This window comes from Podarcis liolepis (genome assembly GCF_965112155.1).
Source record: "Podarcis liolepis genome assembly, chromosome: 1".
NCBI classification, from domain to species: domain Eukaryota; kingdom Metazoa; phylum Chordata; class Lepidosauria; order Squamata; family Lacertidae; genus Podarcis; species Podarcis liolepis.
Window position 1 is genome coordinate 92,126,834 of NC_139554.1, and position 24,165 is coordinate 92,150,998.

The 24,165-nt window shown below is 41.7% G+C and overlaps 1 protein-coding gene across 18 annotated transcripts in view; it reads right to left on the minus strand.

Moving 5' to 3' along the window:
* The window catches only part of MYLK (myosin light chain kinase), a 170,560-nt gene that overhangs the window by 13,611 nt on the left and 132,784 nt on the right, over nt 1-24,165 (minus strand). For 14 of the 18 annotated variants that reach the window (XM_083487817.1, XM_083487805.1, XM_083487804.1 and 11 more), the window contains 7 exons: nt 19,693-19,743; nt 17,845-17,972; nt 13,778-13,931; nt 6,972-7,274; nt 4,373-4,414; nt 4,193-4,286; nt 1,972-2,175 (listed from right to left, as the gene is read on the minus strand). In XM_083487817.1, the coding sequence (XP_083343943.1) occupies nt 1,972-2,175; nt 4,193-4,286; nt 4,373-4,414; nt 6,972-7,274; nt 13,778-13,931; nt 17,845-17,972; nt 19,693-19,743 (976 nt within the window). The remainder of the gene's footprint in view (nt 1-1,971; nt 2,176-4,192; nt 4,287-4,372; nt 4,415-6,971; nt 7,275-13,777; nt 13,932-17,844; nt 17,973-19,692; nt 19,744-24,165) is intronic. The other 4 variants (XM_083487807.1, XM_083487820.1, XM_083487819.1 and 1 more) reach the window with 1 other exon arrangement.

Here is a 24,165-nt window from a genome sequence, read left to right on the forward strand (position 1 = left end):
GGTAAATGGCGTTTCCATGTGCTCAGGCACTTGTCAAGGTCCTCTGTGCACCAGTAGCAGTTTAGTCATGCTGGCCACATGACCCAGAAAGCTGTCTGTGGACAAATGCAGGCTCTCTCAGCCCGAAAGTGAGATGAGCGCCACAACCCCATAGTTGCCCTTGACTGGACTCAGCTGTTCAGGGGTCCTTTACCTTTACCTTTTACATATGGAGATTCAAAGGTATAGGAATATTCTAGGGCTTTGAAACTGCAGTGCGTGAGAAGCTAATGCAGCTAAACTGCTTATTATTCTTTATAATCATGTACTTTATTCTAATTTCTTTTTGAAGGGGAAAGAATCAGGAGGCAAAATAAATTAATGTTGTGCAAAGCTGTACGCAGTCCAGCAAACTTCATACATTCCCCCTATTTTCCATTAGAACTGCCAGTTCCCAGTTCCATGCTAAGTAGGATTGTTTCTTTTATTTTCTTACCCTATACTGTATAATTTATTTTACCCGCTATCACCAACTTGGTCAAGGTTTAAATCTAAAAATAAACAACCATCTTCTGTTCAAGCAATGAAATTGCATAATAAGGATTCCAACTCTGATTCATGTCTTTTTGGGCTGTATTTTTATGCACCCTGTACATATGGCAACAAAGGGAAGGGAATTGTGTGCACCCTTTTGCTTAAAATTATTTTAACAGTTTGCTCCATTGATTTTTTTTAATGTATTTTTTATTAAAGATTTCTTGGTTTACAAAAGTATGTACAATGTCCTCCCCTTGTTAACAGAGTAAAAGAAACAACAGCAGTGAATCCTTCTGGTCCAACATTTTGGAAAATTAACAAGCTGAGCCACCTCCTCCCAAATACTACTGTCACAAGAAAAAAGGTGATCTAATGAGAAACATGTGCATATCAAGTTATGCAGCTTAAAAAGGCTGTGACATAAAGACTCTGATCCAAAGAGGCCCATAATGTAGAGGATTAGCAGAAAATGGAAAATGCTGGGATATCATTTAGCAGCAGTAATTCTGCACCGCAGAGGATATTGGACTTCTGCTCCCATTAGCCCCAGCCAGCATGGCCAATGGTAAGGGATAATGGGAGTTGTACTCTAGCAACATCCCTAATCTACTTGTGACAGATCTGTCCTGTAGACATGCAACATTTCAAATGATCATCTTTAATTATCCTTGTTACTTCCGCTGCTCCCGGCTGGGACAAATGGATTTATGCTAGCTGGAGGCAGTAAGGAGAGTGAGTATGGGAAGTAGTTGAAAAAGAAGCCTGAAAAACATTGCCAAGTCAAAAACCTCCTTAACTTTCAGATTTGGCAGAGAAAGGATTTGTAGACTGCCTATAGAAAGGAGATTGCAAGGATAAGGAGAGCTTCCAGTATAATACCATCTCCTTCTAGTGTGAATTCCTCCTGGTTGTTGAGGGTGCATGTGTGGTTCCAGAAGGAATTAACTCATGCCATCTTCTTACCATATTGATCACCACTGATATGCAGCCATACTTCGGCAAAATGCAAGATATAAGTATTCCTAGTGGTGGTTCTTAGCAAATTCAAGTTTATCTGATTTTTAAAGGGTGTATCAGTGAAGAACGCAATATCTGACTACAGTGGTACCTTGGGTTAAGAACTTAATTCTTTCCAGGGGTCCATTCTTAATCTGAAACTGTTCTTAATCTGAGGTACCACTTTAGCTAATGGGGCCTCCCACTGCCGTTGCGCTGCAGCCGCGTGATTTCTGTTCTCATCCTGAAACAAAGTTCTTAACCCGAGGTACTATTTCTGGGTTAGCGGTGTCTGTAACCTGAAGTGTCTGTAACTCGAGGTACCACTATAATGAGAAAACTGTGAAGAACAAAGGAAGAAGAACTTGCAGATATGTTAAGAGACCTAGGAGGCCTTCGTTAGATTTTTTAAAAATAACATTGTTATGGGAAAGTAACAATAGTCTAATTTATACTCACAGTTCCAAGACCATGACAATGTTTGCTTTCTCTTCGAAGGCATCTACACACTGAACGAGTTTTGGATGGTGCAAACAGTTCATAATGCTGATTTCTTGCCTTATGTTTTCTTTATCCTTAGCTGAATATGCTTTAAAAAACTTTCCTGCCCAAACTTTTCCAGTTTTCTTCTCAACAAGTCTGAAGACTTGTCCAAATTTCCCCCTGCAAAATACAGAGGAATTTCAATGTCTGAGAGTCAGCACACAACACAGGCTGAAAACATTAGAACATGCTTTTTTGATGTCCTGGAATGATTAATGTGACCTTGAACTCAGAAGATAGGACTTGCTGTGTTTTAGACCAAATGCCCTGAGTCACACACAAACACATATTTTAGGGTGTATGGTGCAATACAGAGGAACATAGGAAGCTGCCTTATACAAAGAAGTGGTGGCTGGTCCATTAGGACAAATGGTGCACTGCCCCACTAAACTCAGTCTGCCCTCAACCAGCCTCCAGCTGCCTGCCTGCTTTTTTTTACAACCAATCAAGGGAGTGGCACTGCTTGTTAGTGCTACCCTTGTAAAACTTAGTGGGGAGAATGTTGCAGACAAAAGTAGAAATAGTTGGCTCCACCTTTCTTTGGCTCTGGCTCCATGTTTGGGCTCCCTGCCTTCTGTCCCACTAGCCCCAATGGACATGAGTCACCACTGAGACTCCGTACCAGTAACTCTGCAGCTCTGTCTTATCTGCTCTTGCAGGAGCTCACTAAGGTCTCAGGAAAGATCTTTCCAATCACCTGCTCCCTGCTCATTCTAAATGAAACACTAGGGACTGAATCTGGGACATTCAGCAAGCAAAGCATGTGGTCTCCCAGTGAGCAATGGTCCCTCCCCATATTACCAAAACTAATTCTAATTCATATGTTGGTTTGATTCTGTGGGAAATCTATTTTATTTATTTACTTGCATTGGGCTATGTATGGAGAAAGCATTAGAACAGATGTAGGGAACCTCTGGCCCTCCATAAACCCCCCATATGTTGCTGGACTATAACTCCCATCACCCCCTGGCTATTGGTAATGTTTGCTGCAACTGAAGGGAACTGTAGTTCAGAAACATATGGCAGGCCAAAGGTTTCCTGCACCTAGTTTATAAGATGCCAAATGAGATACACCTGGGATCTCATTACTTTTAGAGACTACCTTCGCTTGTATGGACCTACCTATGCTCTTAGAAAGTCGACTGAGGTCCTGCTCCATATCAAGTTAAGAGGATTGATATACTGGACAAAACCTTCACAAGTATTGTACCCCAGCTCTGAAGCTCCTTCATTTGGCGCACTAACTATGGCTGTTCTGTTTCAGATGTGTATAGGGAAGTGGGCTAGTTTTGTCTTACAGTGTTTTATTTTAATGGCTTAGATCCAAAGTTGCACTTCTGCAAATGGAAGGGCCTTGGAAGGAGGCAATTTTCAGTGATTTCCAACTGGCCTTCACTGAGCAGTATCATCTTAGCTCATATATTTTGGGGATTATAACCACTAGCAGCAAGGAATCTCTCCTAACGGCAAGGCAAAAGGCTGAATCTCATAATCTCTAGTAGTTATAACGAAACCGTAAAAATTGCACAGTGCTGTTCAGTCAAACACAAATTAAATTGGTTTTATATATTTGTAAGCCTTGAGAACTCTCTTCAACACAGGCAATTTTGAAACCATCTAGGAACCGTAAAAGAAAGGAAGAAACTCATTCACAAGGTTAGACTATACCTCGGGTTAAGAACTTAATTCGTTCTGGAGATCTGTTCTTAACCAGAAACTGTTCTGAACCTGAGGTACCACTTTAGTTAATGGGGCCTCCTGCCGCCACCGCGCGATTTCTGTTCTCATCCAGAAGCCAAGTTCTTAACCTGAGGTACTATTTCTGGATTAGCAGAGTCTGTAACCTGAAGCATCTGTAACCTGAAGTAACCTGAGGTACCACTGTAGAAGGAACCACCAGTGGTGGAGCCAGAAAAAAAAAAACTGGAGTGGGGTGGGGTTTAGAATAGCCAAATGGTATTTCTGGGGTGGGGTCATGGACAAGTGTGGTACATTTCTCAGAAAGAAATCATGGTATGTTTCACATTAACACTCCCATCCTAAACGTATTTTCTCTGAAGTGCAGCCACACTGATTTTGATAGAATTTAACGGTCAAGAAAACATGCTTAGAAGAAAATGCATATTGCTACACTTACGATCCCAGTCTTTCTTCAACATTGTAGGAGTCTGAAACTTTTTGTTCTGTATTGATAGCCACTGTCCGATAGTCAAATTCTGTTTCCTTCTCTTCTAGAAGTTGGCAGGGGAAAAACACATCTGATTACAAGGAGGCCCACGCACTGCAAGCATAGTATGGTGAAAGAGCAATTTCTTACCATCATCAGATCCTTCAGCTTCTTCTTCTTCCTCTTTGGGACCTATAACCAAATATAAATGTATATGTCTATAAAGAATGCCTTCTCATACCATCTTTATTCCCCCCTTTAAGGATTAAAAGTTGAATTCTGTATGTGAGTTCCTCGTCTCTTGACAAGGCTACAGGGATGACATCAGCAACTGGCATGCATGGGCAACTGCCAAGGCCCATTGTTGAATCATGTCCTGCTCCTTTAGTTTATTTAAATTTATTATACTGTGTTTCCTTTCATGTATATGTGCCACTGCAAAATACAGAATTAGGGAGGCTTAAATGGACATTCTTCCTCCAGTGAAAGAGAGGGGCCATGATAGCATAGGGAAATGGGTACTGCCACTTTCCGGATTTTCTGCTCCATTCTCTCTTTGAGGGAAAATCTCTACTTATATTGAGTGCATACTGTATAAAAGAGGAGAATTCTGATGATCAGTGTGATGTCCCTCCATTGAAATCCTCAATGAACAGAAGCTGGATAAATCCTATGTGCTTAGGAGCTGACGTTAATAATATAATACAGCTCTCAATGATTGCAATGTTATTTTATTCTATTATTTTACTCTAGAATAATATTATGAACTTTTTGTGGTTATGCCGAAGTAAATTAAACCTACAAAGTACTATATATAGAACATACTTAAAAACAGGAAGAGGGAATTGGAACACATAATCCATTCTTCATGAACTGAATGCAAGAAAACTGGGGGAAGGGCCGTCACCTAACTCTCAACTATCTCTCTTTTAAAAACTGAAGCTGAACCTTCCAATGCCATACATGGCTCTTAGGAAAAACCCTATACATCAGTAGCAAGAAATTCACAAGACCCCCTTTAATTCCACACTTGGAACGTGTGGATGTCTGGGATATGACTTCTGCTATATTTGGCCTCTCTTTTACAGAGGTTGTCTTTAGGAATGAAAAACATTAGGGCAAAATAATACATATAGTAACTTTCTCGCCTTCAGGGCCTTTCTGTATGAGGAAAGGACTTCCCCTCCCCACAATTTGGCGTCTGTAGCAGCACCATGTTTCTTCCTCACTAATGGAGGCGTGTGAAGGAGGGGTGCAGTGAAAGAGAGACTTGTGGTTCATTTCCCCTCCTTTTTTAACTAGTCCAGCAATCTGTGCTCAGGAAGGCAAGAGCAAGAACCTCCAGAAAAGGAGGGGTGAATAGGAAGACCCGTTAAAATGGCTTGTAGGGCAGTTGAAGGAAGAGGTAGCCCTACTAGTGTTAATCTGTTATTGTAAATGGCAGCATGAGTACAGTAGTGCCTCGCAAGACGAAAAGAATCCATTCTGTGATTCTCTTCGTCTAGCGGTTTTTTCGTCTTGCGAAGCAAGCCCATTGACGGATTAGTGGATTAGCGGCTTTTAGCGGCTTATCGGCTGATCGGATCAGCTGATAAGCGGCTTAGCGGCTTAGAAAAAGGGGGGAAAGGGGGGGGGAAACCCGCAGGAACTCACAAGACATTTTCATCTTGCGAAGCAAGCCCATAGGAGATTCGTTTTGCGAAGCACCTCCAAAACGGAAAACTCTTTCGTCTAGCGAGTTTTCCGTCTTGCGAGGCATTCGTCTTGCGGGGCACCACTGTACTGAATAAAACAACTCATAGCATGCACACAATACCCAATAAGCTATCGTTTTATTGTACCACCAGAGACAATGATGAAATGGCCTAGGAAAGCTTGTGCCACAATGATTTTTAATGTGTGACCAGTCAGCCTTAGAGCCCCATCTGCAACAGGAGATAATAATTCTGACTCACCTTTACATGATGGTTGTAAGGATAAAAGGGCACCAGAATTACAGAACGGCCTCACAAGAGAAACATGCCTGGCTCAGTCACTATGCCCTCACTCCAAGCTACATGTGGAGCTTGTGGCTGAGCTAGGATCTGAACCAGGAATTTCCAGGTCACAGTTCATGGTTCACCTGCCCTTCTGTACTACACCACTACAGCAACAATATAATGTCAAAACTGGGATTCAATCAGAATACATAACTCCAAGACAGAGTGGAATTCAATGTTGTGTGAAACATTGCTGCTTGCCATATAGAACTATCTCCCTTTTCCTCCCCCTGCCCCACCCTGTGTGCTGTTCTGAGGGTTTTCCTGACCCCCCCAAGCAGATTTGGAGAGGACATGTGGGGGAGGAGGGAGGGGAAGTCCTGTTATACTAAAAGGACTCGTTGCACTGGCTTCCACTACCACAAGAACTGGTAAATCTGGCCTGCAAACTTTTCTCCTCTTTTTGGTAAACAGTCTTTCCAAAACGCCGAAGCTGATTATGAAATATTCTCATACATATGCATGCACACTCACTTTTTCAATTCTTTGAATCCTACGTTTTATGAAGCCACCCAGATCTTCTAACCAACTGGACCATGGGGAGATGCAAGAGCATAAATGCTCAGTTTTCTTGTGTGTACTATCCAGTCTGGCACCCAGTCCCCAGATTAAGAAGAAAAAGGTGATCTACACATAAAAGCTGCCAAAGTAAAAACCAAAAGGTATATACTACCATAATTACCATAAATTTCAAGTGACAACAAACTTACCTTCTTGCTTGTCTCCCACTTTTACTAGCTCAGATTCATGACTTGGCTCACTTATCCCATACACGTTAGCAGCTCGCACCCTGAATTTGTACTCCCTGTCAGCCAGCAGGTCCTGGACGTTGTATGAAGTGCTGCGGCATGTGGTGAGATCAGTCCATTTCTTGTCCGCTGTATTCCAGATTTCCACAGTGTAGGATTGCACTGCGCTTCCACCATCGTATGAAGAACCGTACCATGAGAGGGTGAGGGAAGAACTCCTTATGTCTGAAGCACAAGGCGTTCCTGCTGGAGGATCAGGTTTATCTACAGATAAGGGGGGGGGCACACATAAAAATGTGTTATATGCCGACAAAGACATTCTCCCATTTCTCTCTCTTACAGACAGGCACTGGCTCCGCAAGTGGACTCTGAGAACTCCCGCTGATTACCCTGCTTCACATGCTCTATGTGAGAGATGGGAAAGCTGTGGCCCTCCAAATGTTGTTGAACTCTGATTCCCACAAGCCTCAGTCAACATGAGAGGCATGCTCCCCTACCAACAATCTGGAGGACCACCGCTTCCCCACCCCTGCTTTGTACACATCTTGCAACCATCATATAGTGCAACAAACACCAGGGTATGGTATGGGTTAAGAATTTATAGCTGGACCTGAAAATTACAGCCTTGTTAGCCTAATCCTTCACCCATCACTAATTTGAACCATGGATCCAACAGCACTATTTGCTACCTGGCACTTCTCGTTGGTCATCCTGGTTTTAGAAGGCAGCAAGAGCCAGTAGCAGAAAGTGTTTTGTCTTTCTGGGTACAGAACTCTTACTGCTATAGGGCTAGCATGCTACATTAATATATATGCTTCATACAGAGATCATGCCGCACTATGTTGCTTTAAGTCTGGCTTTTCTAGCCTAGCCAGTGCCAACTTCTGTGCGTAAAGGTACAGAGCTAAACAGAGTTGTTGTTCCTATACAAAGGTCTCACCCCAAGAGCAGGAGCCAACATTGTACAACAGAGCTGAAATAATGCCAGTATTATGTTTTTAGGAGCCCAGGTACTCAGACACCTAAGGTCCTGGAACAATAGTCTACTCTTTGATGATTACTGTAATTCACAACTCACCTACACTGGAACACATTTAATAAGTTTAATGGGAATACTTTAGAATAATTCACTTAACAGATTGTCTTGTTTCTCCTGAGGTACAAAAAGGTATATTTGGCTTTTCTCTAAACAGACTTTGCCAACCTGGTGCCCTTCAACTTCATACATCTCCTATCAGCCCCAATCAGCACATCTTGAGGGCACCGAGTTGGTGAATTCAAAACTAATTCTAACATTGCATATGGATGCTATATGCCTCAGAAGAATCTTTTCTCAGAACTGATCTTAAAAAATAAGGGTCAGAATCCACTGCTTGCCACACAGTCCATTGAGTTCAATGAAATAAACCATTTATGACTGAACCAAAGGGACAACAATAATTATAAAGTTGAAAGACAAAGTAAAAACAGTGAGGAAAGGTAAAAGGAGAGAATATAGACAGTAATTCTGAAGGGGGATAAAAACTGAAGTAGTAGACAGATGCACACTGGAAAGTAATGAGGCAAACACAGGAAAAATAATTTAAGATCAGGACATATCCATTAGTAAAGTATGTGAGCAGTAAAGATCACCCAGAGATGGAAGGGCAACCTATCATGATGCCAAACTTCCTTTTTGGAAAAACAACAACTAAGAGTTTTTTTCCAAAAACAGAAAAAGATGTTTGCATATTTGTGGGAAAGCCTCTATTTCACTAGTGCTGAACACAACAATCCTAAACATATTTACTAAGTAATGGCTCAGTTGCACAGCCTCTTGAGCCAATAGCAGCAGTTATTCTTTTTAATTGGACTTGTAACTGCATTGTTATGTGTTGAAATGGCTGTGTAGAAGCTAGCTGCTGCTGGCTGCATGCTATAAACACATCAGTTTTTTGTACATCACCACAACATTACAGCTTTACTAGCAAAGGTAATTTTGCTTAAAAGAAAAGAAAGAAAATGCAGCAGCTGCTCAGCTCAGTGGATAGCAGCAAGCAGGCCAAGCCAATATAGGATTATTAAAACATGTGGTAGAGGTTTATCAATGTCTACTAGTGATGGCAATGCCCAAGTTCAGAAGAAGTATATCACAAAGCAGAATTGAATAGCGGTGGACTCTCTTTCCTTGTGAGATTTTAAGCAGAGGTTGGATGGCCACGGGGTTGGACTAGTTGACCCTTGGGATCCCTTCCAACTCTATAATTCTATGATTCTATGTTCTTATGTGTAGTGATCAGGTGGGATTGCTATGAGGAATTATAACAAATATAGAGTAAGCCATCTGTGTCAGCAGTGAAAGCATTGAGTTGACTGGGTTTACACTATTTGATTTTTGATCAATCCACACCTCTGCATCCCTGTTCCATTTCTTTTCACGTACCCCCAGAAATCTGTGTGCTTAATTAGTTTTGGTAGTTTAACTTTCTCCCCACGTAGGGTTTGTTGAAATGCTTAGAAGAAATCTGCGTTTACAGACCAACACTCTGTAAAAAGTTATTTTGTGTATAAAACGACCTGGGCTGAGGGGCTGGAGGGAGAGAGAGACTATTATACGCACCCTTCCCAGAGTCTTGCTGGTTCAAACCTCTGTGTGTATTCTTATTAATCAGAGTTCAATCCTTCCTTTACTTTGAGAACACCTCATTATGTAACACCAGCTGTTGGGAGCAACAACAATGCAGGGCTATTGACTTTATAACCTTTATAAGCTTGTGGGTTTCGTAACCTGCTTGTGCCACTGTGGGAAGCAGAATGCTCGACTTGATGGCCCATTTGTTTGATCCAGCACTCTGGCTATTGTGCTCTTATGACGTCAGTGGAACTGGCTCCCAATACAGCTGGTGCATATTGATGTCAAAACAGACAAGTTATGTTATTGTTAAGTAAAAGAAAGACAGAGGTTGGATCTAGACACATTAAAAAAAGCATTACAGGAAAACACATTCTTAAGCTCATAATGGAAAATCAAATTGATGAAAGCTCAAACAGCACCATCTGGTGTTGCATGTTTATAACACAGTTATAACAATATACCGTAATTGCCTGAATGTAGCTGAGTCCAGAGACTGAACATGTGCACTCAAAAGTGGTATTTGTTTATTTGATTTTGTAACAAGAAACTCTGTAAATATTATACAAAAACCTATTTTGGGGTAGGTTTTTGATTTAAGTAAATGTTGTTTATGTAGATATAATTTAATTTTAATAGTAACAACAATGGAAATTTTGTTTTGGATAAAATCTGATACATCTTTGATCTCATGGATAATTTCGTATTTGCTTAGAACCTTATGGTCCAACTTTTCATTTTCAACATGCAGAGTCCTTCAAAGACTATTTCTCAGCATCTGAGCAGGGAGGGCAACATCAGTCTTACTGACTGTAGGCCAAAGTGTAGGCCTTCAGCAGAGACTTGTATGTGGGAACCTGGCTCCCTGCTGACAATCTAAAAAGCAGTTGAGAGAGGGCATTGTGCTTTTGACCAAAAATAATGTATGTCCCACTAACTATTCCTGCAATCACATTTCATAACAACTTCAAGTACAGGGACAAATCATTACATCTGGAAACACTGCAAGCAAATGGATGTATTATGGCCGCTATTATTGTGACTAATTTGTATTGCAGTTGAGTACTAACAGACTTGAAACAACCAGTGGATCTCTGCCTTCTGCTGAAAGAGAACGGATGTTTACTTATTCTTCGGTATGAACTGATTAGATATGTAGGACTAAGATCCAAAATCAACTTTTGAATTTAAAGCTATATTTAAGTAGTCTTGTACCGTCCTATTAATATGCACCACATTGTTACCTCTCTTTAATATAGAGCACAAAGCCTCAGCACCAAGTAAAATTATCCAGCTGCAGATGATAAAATGTTTTAAAGATGTTTTTCTTTATAGAACTGTGAGGCAGGTGTGTTTGTGTGTGTGTGTGTGTGTGGAGTGTATACATGCACAGGCCTTTCACTGTAGTCTTGTATATCACATGGAACTTGGTGTTTAAAGCCCCAAATGACCTTGGTCCTGTATACCTGAAGGAGCGACTCCACCCCCATCGTTCAGCCCGGACACCAAGGTCCAGCGCCGAGGGCCTTCTAGCAGTTCCCTTGCTGTGAGGAGTGAGGTTACAGAGAATCAGGCAGAGGGCCTTCTCAGTAGTGGAGCCTGCCCTGTGGAATGCCCTCCCAGCAGATGTCAAGGCAATAAGAAACTATCTTACTTTTAAAAGACATCTGAAGGTAGCACTGTTTAGGGAAGTTTTTAATGTTTGATACTGTATTGTGTTTTTAATATTGGGTTGGAAGCCACCCAGAGTGGCTGGGGAAACCCAGCCAGATGGGCGGGGTATAAATAATAAATTATGATTATTATAAATTACTGTATTTTTCGCCCCATAGGGCGCACCGGCCCATAGGGTGCACCTAGTTTTTTTTTGGGGGGGGGGGAAATAAAGGGGAAAAAAATTCCCCCCCCAGGCGCGGGGCTGGGGCGGGGGAAGCCCGAGCTTCCCTGACCCCAGTCCCCAGAACAGGCTGCTATCCGCAAGCCTAGGGAGCCCAGCGGGAAGTCGTGCCGGTCTCCCCAGGCTTGCAGATATCTGCCCGAAGCCCGGGCGCGCTGCTCAGCGCGCACCAGGCTTCAGGATGCAGGCAGCTCTCCGTAAGCCTTGGGAGAACGGCGCGACTTCCCGCCGGGCTCCCTAGGCTTGTGGAGAGCAGCCCGAAGCCCGGGGCGCGCTCCGCTGCGCTCCCCAGGTTTCAGGCTGCAGGCTGCTGTCCGCAAGCCTTGGGAGCCTGGTGGGAAGTCGCACCGGTCTCCCCAGGCTTGCGGATAGCTTCCTGAAGCCTGGAGAGTGAGAGGGGTTGGTGCACACCGACCCCTCTCGCTCTCCAGGCTTCAGCGAAAGCCTGCATTCGCCCCATAGGACGCACACCCATTTCCCCTTCATTTTTGGAGGGGGGAAAGTGCATCCTGTAGGGCGAAAAATATGGTATTATTGAGGTGTAAAAGACTAGCTGTGAACACTCTCTCTCTCTCTCTCTCTGATGTACCAGTTTCACATGTGCAGGGACCATTGGATCAGAGGGCACTTTCAAAGCATATATGTGCAAGTCTCATGAGTGCTGTACTGAATGCTTCCTTGCATGCTTACACTGGCTCGGATAAAATGAAATGCTTCTTACAGGGATCCTCAGGTACGGTTTGGGAGATAAGAGACATACAAGTTATTTAATAATACAGCTAGTGGGACTTCTTTCCTATATCTTCACTATTTAACTTAGAAGCTATTGCTTCTTTGGCTTACAGCTTCCCAAGTCCCAACTGCCATGATTGCTGACTGGGTGTCTTCCACTCGGGGACTCCGTATCAGGAGGTACGTTTTGCTTCAGAAAGGAAGCACTACGCTCAAGGTAGTCCTCTTTAGATACCTTGGCTACTTTAATTTGAGTTATCATATTACCATTCCACACTATTATTAGCTATTGTGATATTTGCCTGCCAGATGAAGAGCAGACATAAAGCAACAATTAATTCCTTTCCATGGGCTAGGCTGTTTAGCCACAGAAGGTATTTAATATACTGCTAAAGCCTGCTGGATGATGTCCATGCCGACATTGCTGGCAAAGACTGCACTTGAGATTCATCTGCGGGAGAAAAATGAAACCATAAAAGGCCATAACTGAACTCTATGTTACCGCTCTCAGGGCATGTGTGTGTGTGTGTGTGTGTGACTGTAAACTGCTCTGCTTTCATTAGAAAAAAAAGTACCATGCAGCTTATATTTCCAAGGGGGGAAATGGGCTGTAATTTAAAAGCATTATTCTGTATAGATGTTGATGAATTCTATCTTTAGCATAAACATGGGAAGGGGGAAAGGGCAACTCTCTTTTTTTAAAAAAAAGCACTTAAGATCCATCTTTACATAGCTATCAAGTTCTTCAGTGAAAAGAACTTTCCCCTCATAAAACAACAGTTTCTCTCAATATACTGACTTCGATGAACTTCCACTTTTAATCCTCCATGAGAGCTTCTGTGTGTCATTTCAATACACCACAATGATCGTGCTGCTTGTGTTGTTGCTTCTAAAACTTACAGGCTCTGCTTTTTCCCACAACCAGGAGTAGATTGTGCCCATAAGCTCTTCTGCACAACAATGAGCACTATAGACTTCATCTTTTTATATAGAAGCTTATATTTTCGGGATTGTATATGCTAATTGCCTTCTGGGTTCTGTATATGGCTGTGATATGTATATCTGCCTTTATGAGGTAAAAATCAGAGCCTTTAACTAAATAAATGTCTTTACAATATCAGACCTAGTGCTAGCAATCATTAATTATCAAGATTTCAATTTATATTACTCAATTATAAGTGACCTTTAGAAATTATTGAAGGAAGAATATATTTGTTCTCATTTTCACCATTGAGAATAGGGGATTAATTTTGTTCAGTTCACATTTTAATACAAACCTGCCCAATTCACATTTCATGAAACGCGCAAACTGAAACACAGTTATCTCACAATATTTACACTTCTCTCAATTCTGTGATGCAGTTCTCCAACCAAAAAAAGGACACAAACTAGGGCATAAACTGATTCCAAAAATATGGAAAATAATCATTCATTGTTTTCCTCCATAATTAATTGCATTGATTCAAGTTGAGAAGCCCAGGTCACTTATCAACATTAACTACAAAAATAACAATCCAGTTTACTTACCTACAATGGTGAGGTTAACCTGGGCTTGTCTGCTGCCCAGTTTGTTTTCTACTACTAAAGTATAACATCCACAATGTTCCTGCTTAGTGGAGGAGATAGTTAGCTTACTGCTGTTCTCAGCATTCTCAATTTTGATGTGTTCACTCTCTTGGATCTGCCAAATTAAAGAGATAGGTTAAGGCTGGTATTTTGAAAATATAATTTAAAGTCAATTTAAGGAATTGCCAAACACTAAAGAAGTGGGACACGTATGTTTGGCAGAACTCATCAATCTGTCATATCCCTTGATATCACCCTTCTGTTTGCTCTCTTAGATCCCCTTCTAGTTGCTTAGATCACCAGTCAAGCAGTTTCTATAATACTGTATGTTTTAAGCAATAAAACTGTGCAAAATTATTTATTGTGTAAAATAGTTATTTCAGTCATCAAACTGGGTACATTCAAAACATTGTACCCATTTTACAGAAATGAATTATAACTAACAAACAGTACGACTGGCCATGAATTTCTTCAAATCTCTAAAGGGCTATCACATGGAAGACAGAGCAAGCTTGGTTTCTTCTGCTCTGGAGGCTAAGACCTGAACCAATGGATTCAAGTTACAAGAACAGAGAGTCCAACTAAACACCAGGAAGAACTTTCTGACAGTAAGAGCTGTTCTACAATGGAATGAGCTCCCTTGGAAGGTGGGGAACTCTCTTTCATTGGAGGTTTTTAAAGAGAGGTTGTATAGCTGTCTGTTATGGATGTTTTAGTTGAGATCCCTGCATAGCAGGGGGTTGAATTAGATGACCCTCAGGACCCCTTCCAACTCTACAATTCTATGAAGAATCATGGTCAAAAATGTCAAGAATACTTAGAACTTGATTTTCATGAAGTTTAGTCAATAAGGGCAAGCAAGAGGTTAGATACTTAATTTTTTTTTTCAGCAGCACAGTCTGTTCTAAATATGAGAATAGATAATAGCGTCAGTGTCCTCCCCTCCACTTCCTGTTAGATAAGAGTTGCTCCAGCTCATCCAGAGTTTCATTAAAAATGAAGGCTATTTAGTTTGGCATGTCCTGCTGTACATTTTGAGACAACAAAAAAATCATGAAGGTCTTAGTAACAAAGTCTATTCTGGCAAAAGACTGCAAAAGCTAGCTTCCTGTAGCTGATCCTGTAGGAGTAGTAATAAATTCACAAGATCTCAGGAGGATTTCAGTTCTCAACAGGCTTTATTTTGTCTTTATCATATTTTTTTAACTAGTGTTCAGAAAACCTTAATGTGAAGCTCAGACTCCTTTAGTTCTGTGCAACGGAAGAAATGTAAACATGTGAATCACACACCATTCTTGAAATTGTTATCAAGAAATTGTACAATCTAGATAATAATTTTTTATGTAATGAACTTGTCACCAATGGATTCCCTTGGTCCATGTGATTGTAGTATGGACACAGTCATCTATGGAATTTAGCTACATCTGGTATGATCAGCAAAACTTAGAAAATCTTGAAAAGGTATTGAGTTATCCAGGAATTCAAGGTGGTGATCATTCCACTTAACAGAACAGATTATTGGGGTATCAAGCCTAACAGAAGCATTATGGTTACATAGACTATACCAGAAATGATAGATTGGTATAACTGTCTGCCACTGGAGTCCGAGGTCTCAACATGAAATATCCCCAAGCAGCAGGCATCTTGGTTTATTGCTGCCCAAGAATTGGCACTAGGATGGCCACTTATGCATTACCAAAAGGAGAGGCAATGCTTCAACAAAAATTAAGACAAAAGATGGCGGAGATGTTCATATTTGCATATGCGTATGTATGCAAATTCAGAAATACCTTTGTCAGGAGCTGCTGGCAAGCAGCTTCCTGATCATACTGTCAGCTCAGTGGTCAGCTGTGGACATGAGCCAAAATGGCCAAAAGAGACTCAGCAAAAACCTCTGTTCCTGCATAATCTTTTGTCCACATGCTGTTATGAGCAATTTTGAGGTTCCTTCTCTTACTTCTTATCACTGTTGTTTTTTTTAACCTTTAAATTGACATTGGACCAGACAGCTATTCAAATAGAGGACTGCTCTCTGTAAAGTAGGACAAGCGGCCATGCTCTTTTATAGAAGGGACTTAGAGCTACTTCTCGACTGTGAATATTTATATCCTGCCTTTCTAGTTGATAACTGAACAACTGAAGGTGGCTAAGAAACAAAAATTTAAAACGGTATTCATAAAACAGATTTTAAAAGCTAACAAATGAGAAGCAAGTAAATCATCATCATAAAATGTCCCTGCCAGAAAGAACACACAGCTGCAGTTGTCCGTTGCCCTGGGACTGCAGAAACAAGTGAAAAGGACACTCTGGCTCCATCCGTCAGCCAAAGGGAACAAAAGCCACCAACCACTGTCCAAGCAGAAACACCAGCCTGGCTCAAACTTGATACAGCTTGCCACATCATTCTGGCCTTGATGGACTGATCTCTCTCTTCTACCTTTTCTTCCATTCCCCTTCCCTTGTGTGCTTTGTTTAGTTTGTTAAGATTGAAGGCAGAGTCTCTCTCTTTCTCTTTACTTTTGAGCTTCTTAGGGAGACAATACTTGGCTGTAAAATGGGATAAAAATAAAGAGACCCACAAAAGCTGTCCAGAAACCATTTGTATTATTCCTACCTCTAACTAAACTCAGTTTGGGTGTGATCTCCACAAAGTAAAAAAAAAAAAAAAAGTATGCAACCTTTTCCCATAGAACACAAGTTATGCAGTGGTCCGAAAGCGTAGCTAATATCCAAGCACTTACCCTTCCGCTCAAATGGCACAAGCATGTGGGGCAACTGGATTAACACTGATCTAAAAATAATAATGTATAACCCCTCCATGGCAATTACAAGGGATTTTTCTAGATTCCAAAATGGTACTAAGGAATGGGGCAGAAGAAGGAAATGAAGATGTATTTGTTGAAAATAATGGAATTCGTAAGAAAAACACAGACCAGTGAAACTACAAAAACATAAGAATGAGAGAGGTTAATGACAAGAAAACCTCCGAGTGTAGCAGACATCTCTCTCTGATCCTAAAAGTGAAATAATAACGAGTCTAATCATATCCCTGGCTTTTCAGTCAGCACCCTGAGGCAAAGCAACAGTTATCCGTAAGCCAAGATCTGAATACTATATTTGGCTGCCTCCACACAAGCTGAGATGGGACAAAAAAGCATATCTGGGGGATCTCTCAAGAGCAGTGTAGGGAGGAGAAGATCAGTAGGATTTATTTATTTGCATAAGATAACACACTATTATGCTATGTTTGCCTCATGGAGGCAAACACCATCTACAAGCAATTCCTTTGCTAAATGCATCACTTGTAATTTCATGAATGCTTATGAAATATTAAATAGCATGCATAGTGTGTGATCAGGACTGTATTGTGCTGGGAGAGGGGATTTAATCACCCCACTGTCCTTGGTAGCTGTAGTCCCAACAAAATCAGACACACAAAACCTGCTCGCTCTTCCAGGAAAGAAATTCCCATTGTAGTAATTTTCTTCCTGAACTAATAGCGGCATGGGAGGAGAATGCTTTTGCTGGGACTGAAACTTCAGGACAGCGGAGGTTCAATCTCCTCTCCTAGAAAACGATGGCCCTAATCTTCATGTGGAGGGGGGCAAGGAGGGGGAGCTACCTACCACTGACCATTTAAAAAAGAATCACTACCTTAAGTGATGCATTTAGCACTGTGTGTAGCTTAGCCCTTACTTTCAAGGAAACAGCAAGTCATTATTGAACTACACCTTTGCCATGGTGTCTGTTTTACTACCACATTTAGTTAGGACTTTTCAGTAATATTCAGCATGGACAAACGTGCCACAGAGTTATCATTACTAGGATATTTCATAGGATAAAAAGCTTCTTGCTCCAGCTGATGTAGATGCAAGTTGCTGTGTAGGAAAATAGCTGACATTTGGCTGCATGTGCAACATATGATTCTGGGTGAACATGAATACGCCATATATGCAAACATTATTTTCAGATACCACCTTCTATCATGCAACCTATGAACAAAAGAACAGCAACAAAGATAGTGTTACCTGCTTCCGAAATTTCATCCAGGTACAGGTTAAGGGCAGAGTTCCTGCGACTTTGCACAACAGCTCCACCGATTCACCAGCCCGAACTTTTTGGTCTTCTGGGAACTGAACAATCTGGGGGGGAAGAGCTGGCAAAAAGGGAGGATTTATTTAGAGATCTCACTGGAGCAAGTTTTTGGCTCTGAGTTTAGGAAGCTAACAACTAAGGCATTAAAAGTGTGCCTACATCTATGTGGCTCTGCTTCCCTCCATTTTTCACTGATGCAGGGCTGCTTCTTGGGCTGACGGACAGACTTTTCAAAGTTATCATGTCAATGCATCCAGATGGGTAGGTTAACCTATTCCCATTTATCTAACCAATTTTTCAAAGCTTCACCTGTGAAAAGAGCCCAGTCTCCTGGCTGAGTGAAGCCAGGGATGGGAGGTTAAAAGTAAAGCACACCAACAGCTCTACCAGGATTACAGGATAACAAGGCAGCAATTTCAGCTCAGTCTTGGAGATGCCCTTTAGAGGTCTCTAGAGACAAGACTGAGTTGACAAATGAGGAAGAGCTGCAGCTCAGTGGTAGAGCAACTGGATCAGTGCTTGCCATCTCCATGTTAGGACTGGGAGAGAACCTTTCCTGAAACCCTGGCACGCCTTTCGGTGTAGGTAGCACTGAGCTAGACAGACTAATGATATGACTTACCTTTTGCCCTGCTCTTTCCAGGCACAGGTCCACACTTTAAAGCTCTGTGTCCAAGTGCTCTTCTTTTTTTCCCTTTCCCCATGAAAACATGCTCTTTAAAGCTGAAGTGCAACAACCAGAAATTAGAGTTTTCCACGGATTCAGCTTGAAAAGAGTTGATTTTAATGGGGAAAGCTCTGGAGCAAAAAAGAAAGGGAAAATAAAAGAGAGCACTTGGACACATAGCTTTAAAGCATTAGACTGTGCCTGGAAAGCATGGAAGAAAGGGAAGTGTAGATAAGTCCTGCATATAAAGGTAGCTTCCTATGGTAAAAACAAACAAACAAGGGTTCCATGGAGGGCACTCTTGCCTAAAGTGTCCGTCATGAAGGGGGTTGGACTTCCTCCCTTGGTTTTGGTCTATGCAGTCACTCAAATCTCCCTCTACAGATGATGCAAACTAAAAAGGATGTGCATGATCCCCCCCCCCCCCAGACCTATAGGGTGGAAGATCTCAGTAATTTCTGAGTTAATCTGAGGGAGCTATGGGACAGCTCACCCACCTCTAGTCCCACATTGAATGCAGCTAACCAGGAATTTTTTGTGGGCCACCAGAAGTCCATTAAACCTCTTGCTTTTTTTAGCTGCCTGGCACTGCAAAAACACTCATCAAGCACGAATCATTAGCCCTAATTTATAGTTGATGAACAGCATTTGACTAGATGGGTTATGAATTCTCCAGGTCTGGTTCAGTGTGAGTAAGGGCATGTATGGGGCAGAAATCTATCCATCAGCACAGGGGGGAAAATCTGATTCGGGATAAGAATTTGGTTAGTCTTTGAACTAAAGTCACTTTATTCAGTTATAATTGGTTTTTACTTTTAACTTGGGGAGGTCTAATGAGAGGGAGTTTAAGACTTCCTGTCTGAGAGAACTGCACAGTCTCTTGAAAATGCTGTGTGTCTAAGCCTTAAAACAACATATTGTATTACACTGATACAAACACACACCTGACAGACCTGCAAAAGAAGACAGGTAACTGAGAATCGTTGTCCTGAACTGTCAAACTATCAAACTCAAATGGGTACAACTAACAAGGTTGTTTAAAGTGTGTTGCATGGTAATTTTTCTGCATTTGTTTACTGTTCTCTTGTCTGTATTAATAGCAATATTCCAATACCTGCTTTGGGTGAAGTCTTGGGAGCTGGTTTTTTCTTCACTGTTGCCTCACCTAATTAAACAAAGAGAGGGGTTTGTAGATGAACTTTGTGTTGAGCACAACAAAATATGTGAATTCACTATACAAGTAGAAGCTGCCTGTTTGCAAAAGGGAACTGTGTAAACATGGCACTGTAACAAGTGTCAGGATCTCCCAACATCGTTTTACTTTTGTTAAAAAAGTCACTGGGAATCCCTTTGTTGGATTAGGATTATGAAATTCTAACTAGATCAACTGCCTGCTATTCCTACCAGCCAGAGGTAGAAACTTGTGCACTTAAAGAAAAAAAAAGTACCAACATAGCTAATAGCAAATGGTGCAGAGGCAACTCTGGTTTCAGGTCCCATGGGGCATGAGGAGAAAGCATCCAATTCCCCTCCCCCATGTCATGGCTCCAATCCAAAGCAGGGGCCCCCACTGTTGCTTTTACAAAAAATAAAATTATATTGGCAGCTCCATACACACAAAGTACCAATGTAATGAGTGTAGTTTTGCCCTGAGAGGAAATGGGTGCAGCCTCCCCAGAATGCATTTGTTTCCTGTCAAGAGTAGGACTGAGAGCAAAGGAGGACAAATACTCCTATAATGTGGCTATGTAACTAATCACCTGAACGTTTGTTTTTAAAGGGTGAGATTTTCAAAGCATTAAAAGGCTGATATTGAAGCAGAATAATTTTAGGCATGAGAAAATCACACCTACTGTGGGGAAAGGCTCCTTTTAAATGGGTTTGCAGGTATGGAACATTTTGCCAAGCCATTTCAATGGTGCAAATGCTAGTCCCATAAGTAGAGATGCTCAGAAGCGTCTGTGTTAGTGTCTGTCCCGATCTCCCTCTCGTTTCCCTTTTCAGGCATTTTACTAAAAATAGTAACACGAAACTCCCAACTGCTCCTTCCTTCCCAGTAAATCTCTCACTGCACTGTCTGAGCCACACAAAAATGATCAAGTGGAAAAATCTCATATAACTGCACTAAAGGCTGGAGACTATCTGGGCAAAACCTGTATCCATAAGTCTTCCTGTCATTATGAGTTGCATTCAATGCAGTGTTAAGGCTAAGGTTCCATCAGTGCAAGGATTTCTTGCACAACACTGCTGTCCCCCACACTCTGCTGAAGGTCCTCCAAAGTAGATTTGGGGATGTACAGATGATGATGATTAGTTTATTAAACTTGTTAGCTGCTTCTTCTTGTCCAAGACAATTCAAAACAATTTCCAACCAACCAACCAACCAATTAACCATTTCACATTTAAAGAGCTTGTCTATCTATTGATGCTGCCAAGTTGCATTCTAAGCACCCAAAAGATGAAAAAAGAGTTATGGGAGGTTTGGTGTAAAAAGGGGCGGGGGAGGAAGAGTTTATTTTATAGATTGGTTGTCTATATGGTCTCTGTCAAACTACCTCAGGGAGAGTCCTCTCACCTGGAGAAACCATGGCCTTCTGCTTTGTCACACTGCCAAGCTGTAGGAGAACTCCACCACAAATCAGGTACAGATGTTTGATAAAAATAATCAAATTGACAGATTTGTCCATCCTTACTTATAGCTAAGCACATTGCAAAGTGCACTGCTGGTGAGACCTCAGATACCCACCACCATCTTAATTACCCAGGGTCATCTCTCTCTCTCTCTTTATATATATTAGCATATGTAAATATGATGCTCATTTGTGTCATGGGCTTCTGCCCCATTGTCCTTTCAGTACCTACCAATGCCTGCTTCCACTAGAAATTTTACCAATGTGGTCAAGCACAAGAGAGAGATTATTCTCCTGTACTTTCCCTAGCTTCACTTCTATAAACCTGAGATGTTACTTCCAAACAACCAGAAATTTTTAATGACTTCAGCAGTGGTCCATCCTCCTCCCCCCTGCACAATAATGCCACTGCAAAGCTTTTCAAAACAAAAGCTTATAGCTAAGCTTCTAAATCTCCACACTTAGGCTCTTTAATAAGCAGCTTGATATTTTAAAATGCTAGCCATTTAGCAGCTCAAACTTCAGCTGCACTCACAGGACAGCCCATACTTTCTGAGACATCAAGCCCTTCTTTAGGAAACAGAAATTCAAGGAAATTTACCTGAAGCTATAGCTTTAATTTCCAGAGGGAAAAGAGTACTGTTCGTATTATAGATGCCTTTGCACACCATGGGCCATTTAACACCAGTGCCCACTCTGTATTAGTCACTGCTGTGACATCCTTAGAGTCAGGTCAAGGTCTCTCAAAATCCTCAACTATCATTAGCCAAGATTTCTCATGTCCCATGAGGCTTCCCCTCCACTTTGCCATACATTCCAACAATAGACTCTGCTCCCAGAATACTCCAGTCTATTTGTATGGTGGGAAGCTGAAGAAACAATAGCTCAGTGGTAGAGCATCTGGTTTGCATACAGAAAGTCCCTTGTTCAAAACCCAGCATGTTGGGAATGTCTGTCTGAAATATTGGAGAGCCACTGCCAATCAGGGTATACAATACTGAGTTACATTGGTATAAGTAGGAATAGTGGTCAGGGAGGAGCAGCACAAGGATCTGGTCTTTCTGGTACCAGAATTGCTGCTGCGTACCAGAGTGGGGCAGGGGTGGGCAGGGCAACAGTGAGGGCTGGGCAGTATGAGTCCACTGATGAACCCCTACTGGCCTTTCCTTGGTATAATGGAGCCTTTTACATTATTATCTTTTTACCAAAACCTTCCAACCAAGTTTGCTGAAGGCATTTCTAGGATCCATATTGCCTTTCCTCTCCTCCCCAGTTCTCCCAATATGACAACATAAAATTGTATCTACCTTTCTGACGGCTGGGTCTAGACTTGCATTCCGTAAATGAAAGGCTCCTTCCATTTGCGGAATGAGCTTTGAACAAGCAAGAAAGAGGAGACTACTGTCACTGATTTTCCCTTCAGTTTTGAAGGCCAGTCAAACACACTATTCCTGAGGGTGCTGTAACTCATCAGAGCAGTTGTGGTGTGGTGTGCATGGGAGCTACAAGGGCAGGAGTATTTGGTGAAAATCACCTCCTCCCCTTTCACCAGTGGGAACATCTTCTGAGCAAAATTCTACTGGGATAACTTCCAGAGTCTGCAACTGAATTAGTGATCTAGTAAGACTCTTTTCATGATTAAATTAGCAACTTGGCCTTTTGGGAAATGGGCATGTCCTGATGCAATCCGCCTTCTTTTCCACTTCTGCTATTTTGGTGGGCAGCATTCTGCAGTACAGGATCTTGCTTTGCACGAAGAATGGCCCAGGCTCAATCACCAGCATCTCCAGTTAAGGAAGAGCCGCTGCCAGTAATTGTAGAAAATACAGAGCGGGATGGACTCCATATAAGGCAGTTCCCTGTGTTCTTAAGCAACTGTGTCTACGAATCACACACCATTTTTAATTTTCCACTGCAACCAAGAACAATGCTTTTAGGAGCTCTGGGGCACTGTGTGAAGTTCAAAATGGTGGGGAATACTGGACTAATACGAGAAAACTCTGCCATAAACAATCTGCTCCCACCCTTAGTAATCCTCAGCTTTTGGCCATGTGGATCTAAAGCTGCTTTGCTCGTTGACCTTCGATTCCTCTACTATCTTCTTGGGAAATGGTGTGAATCCTATTGTTATCATATGCTTCATACGCATGAACTATATAAAAAAGAGAGGGGGTATTGGTTGGGGAGAAGATACCAAGTGCATGCACTGATAATTCTAAGTGGAACTTTAGGCCCATATTAAGAGTGCAGCAATAGAATGGAAAGAAAAGGGAAAGAAGATTGTATGAAGCAATTCCTGCCTATATAAAGAACTAGATGCAAAGCAAAACATCTAATCTGATTAAAATGGGTTAACCATGTTTGAGGAATGCCTGCTGCTGAAAGAAAACCACAACACATTTTAGAAGGATCTCTGGGCTGACCTTCACTGAGAGGACATGGGCAATTCAGCATAGTTTGTACATTTACAGACAAGAAAAGAACATTTCAGGAGTGGGGGAAATAAAAGGCAATTTTCACTGTGCCATGTGGGTTGTGTAACACAGAGATAAGATGTCATGATCAACTTCTATATGTGGCGATCAATAACAACCACCCTTCTCTTCTGCCTGTCCCCAGATAACTATGCAGAATGCAATGTAAACAAAGCCCTCATGGAAAATCCTGCTCTTTGCCAGTATTAACTCAGTCACAGCTTGTCAGGATGGCATAAACTATAAAGCATAATAAGCTGGCAGAGATTCAAGTAACATACCTGGCATAAACTTAAATACGTGCCAAGGAGGAATGGCATGCTCAACCAGAACATTTTCCTTACTGGTTTAGAGCAAGGATGGAAAACCCCTGGTGCTCCAGATGTTGTTGGGCTACCATCCCCACTATCTCACCAGTGTTTGACCCTTCTTCTTTGTTTCAAGTAACCAAATAAGCCAGGCATATGTTCAAAATGCCTTAAA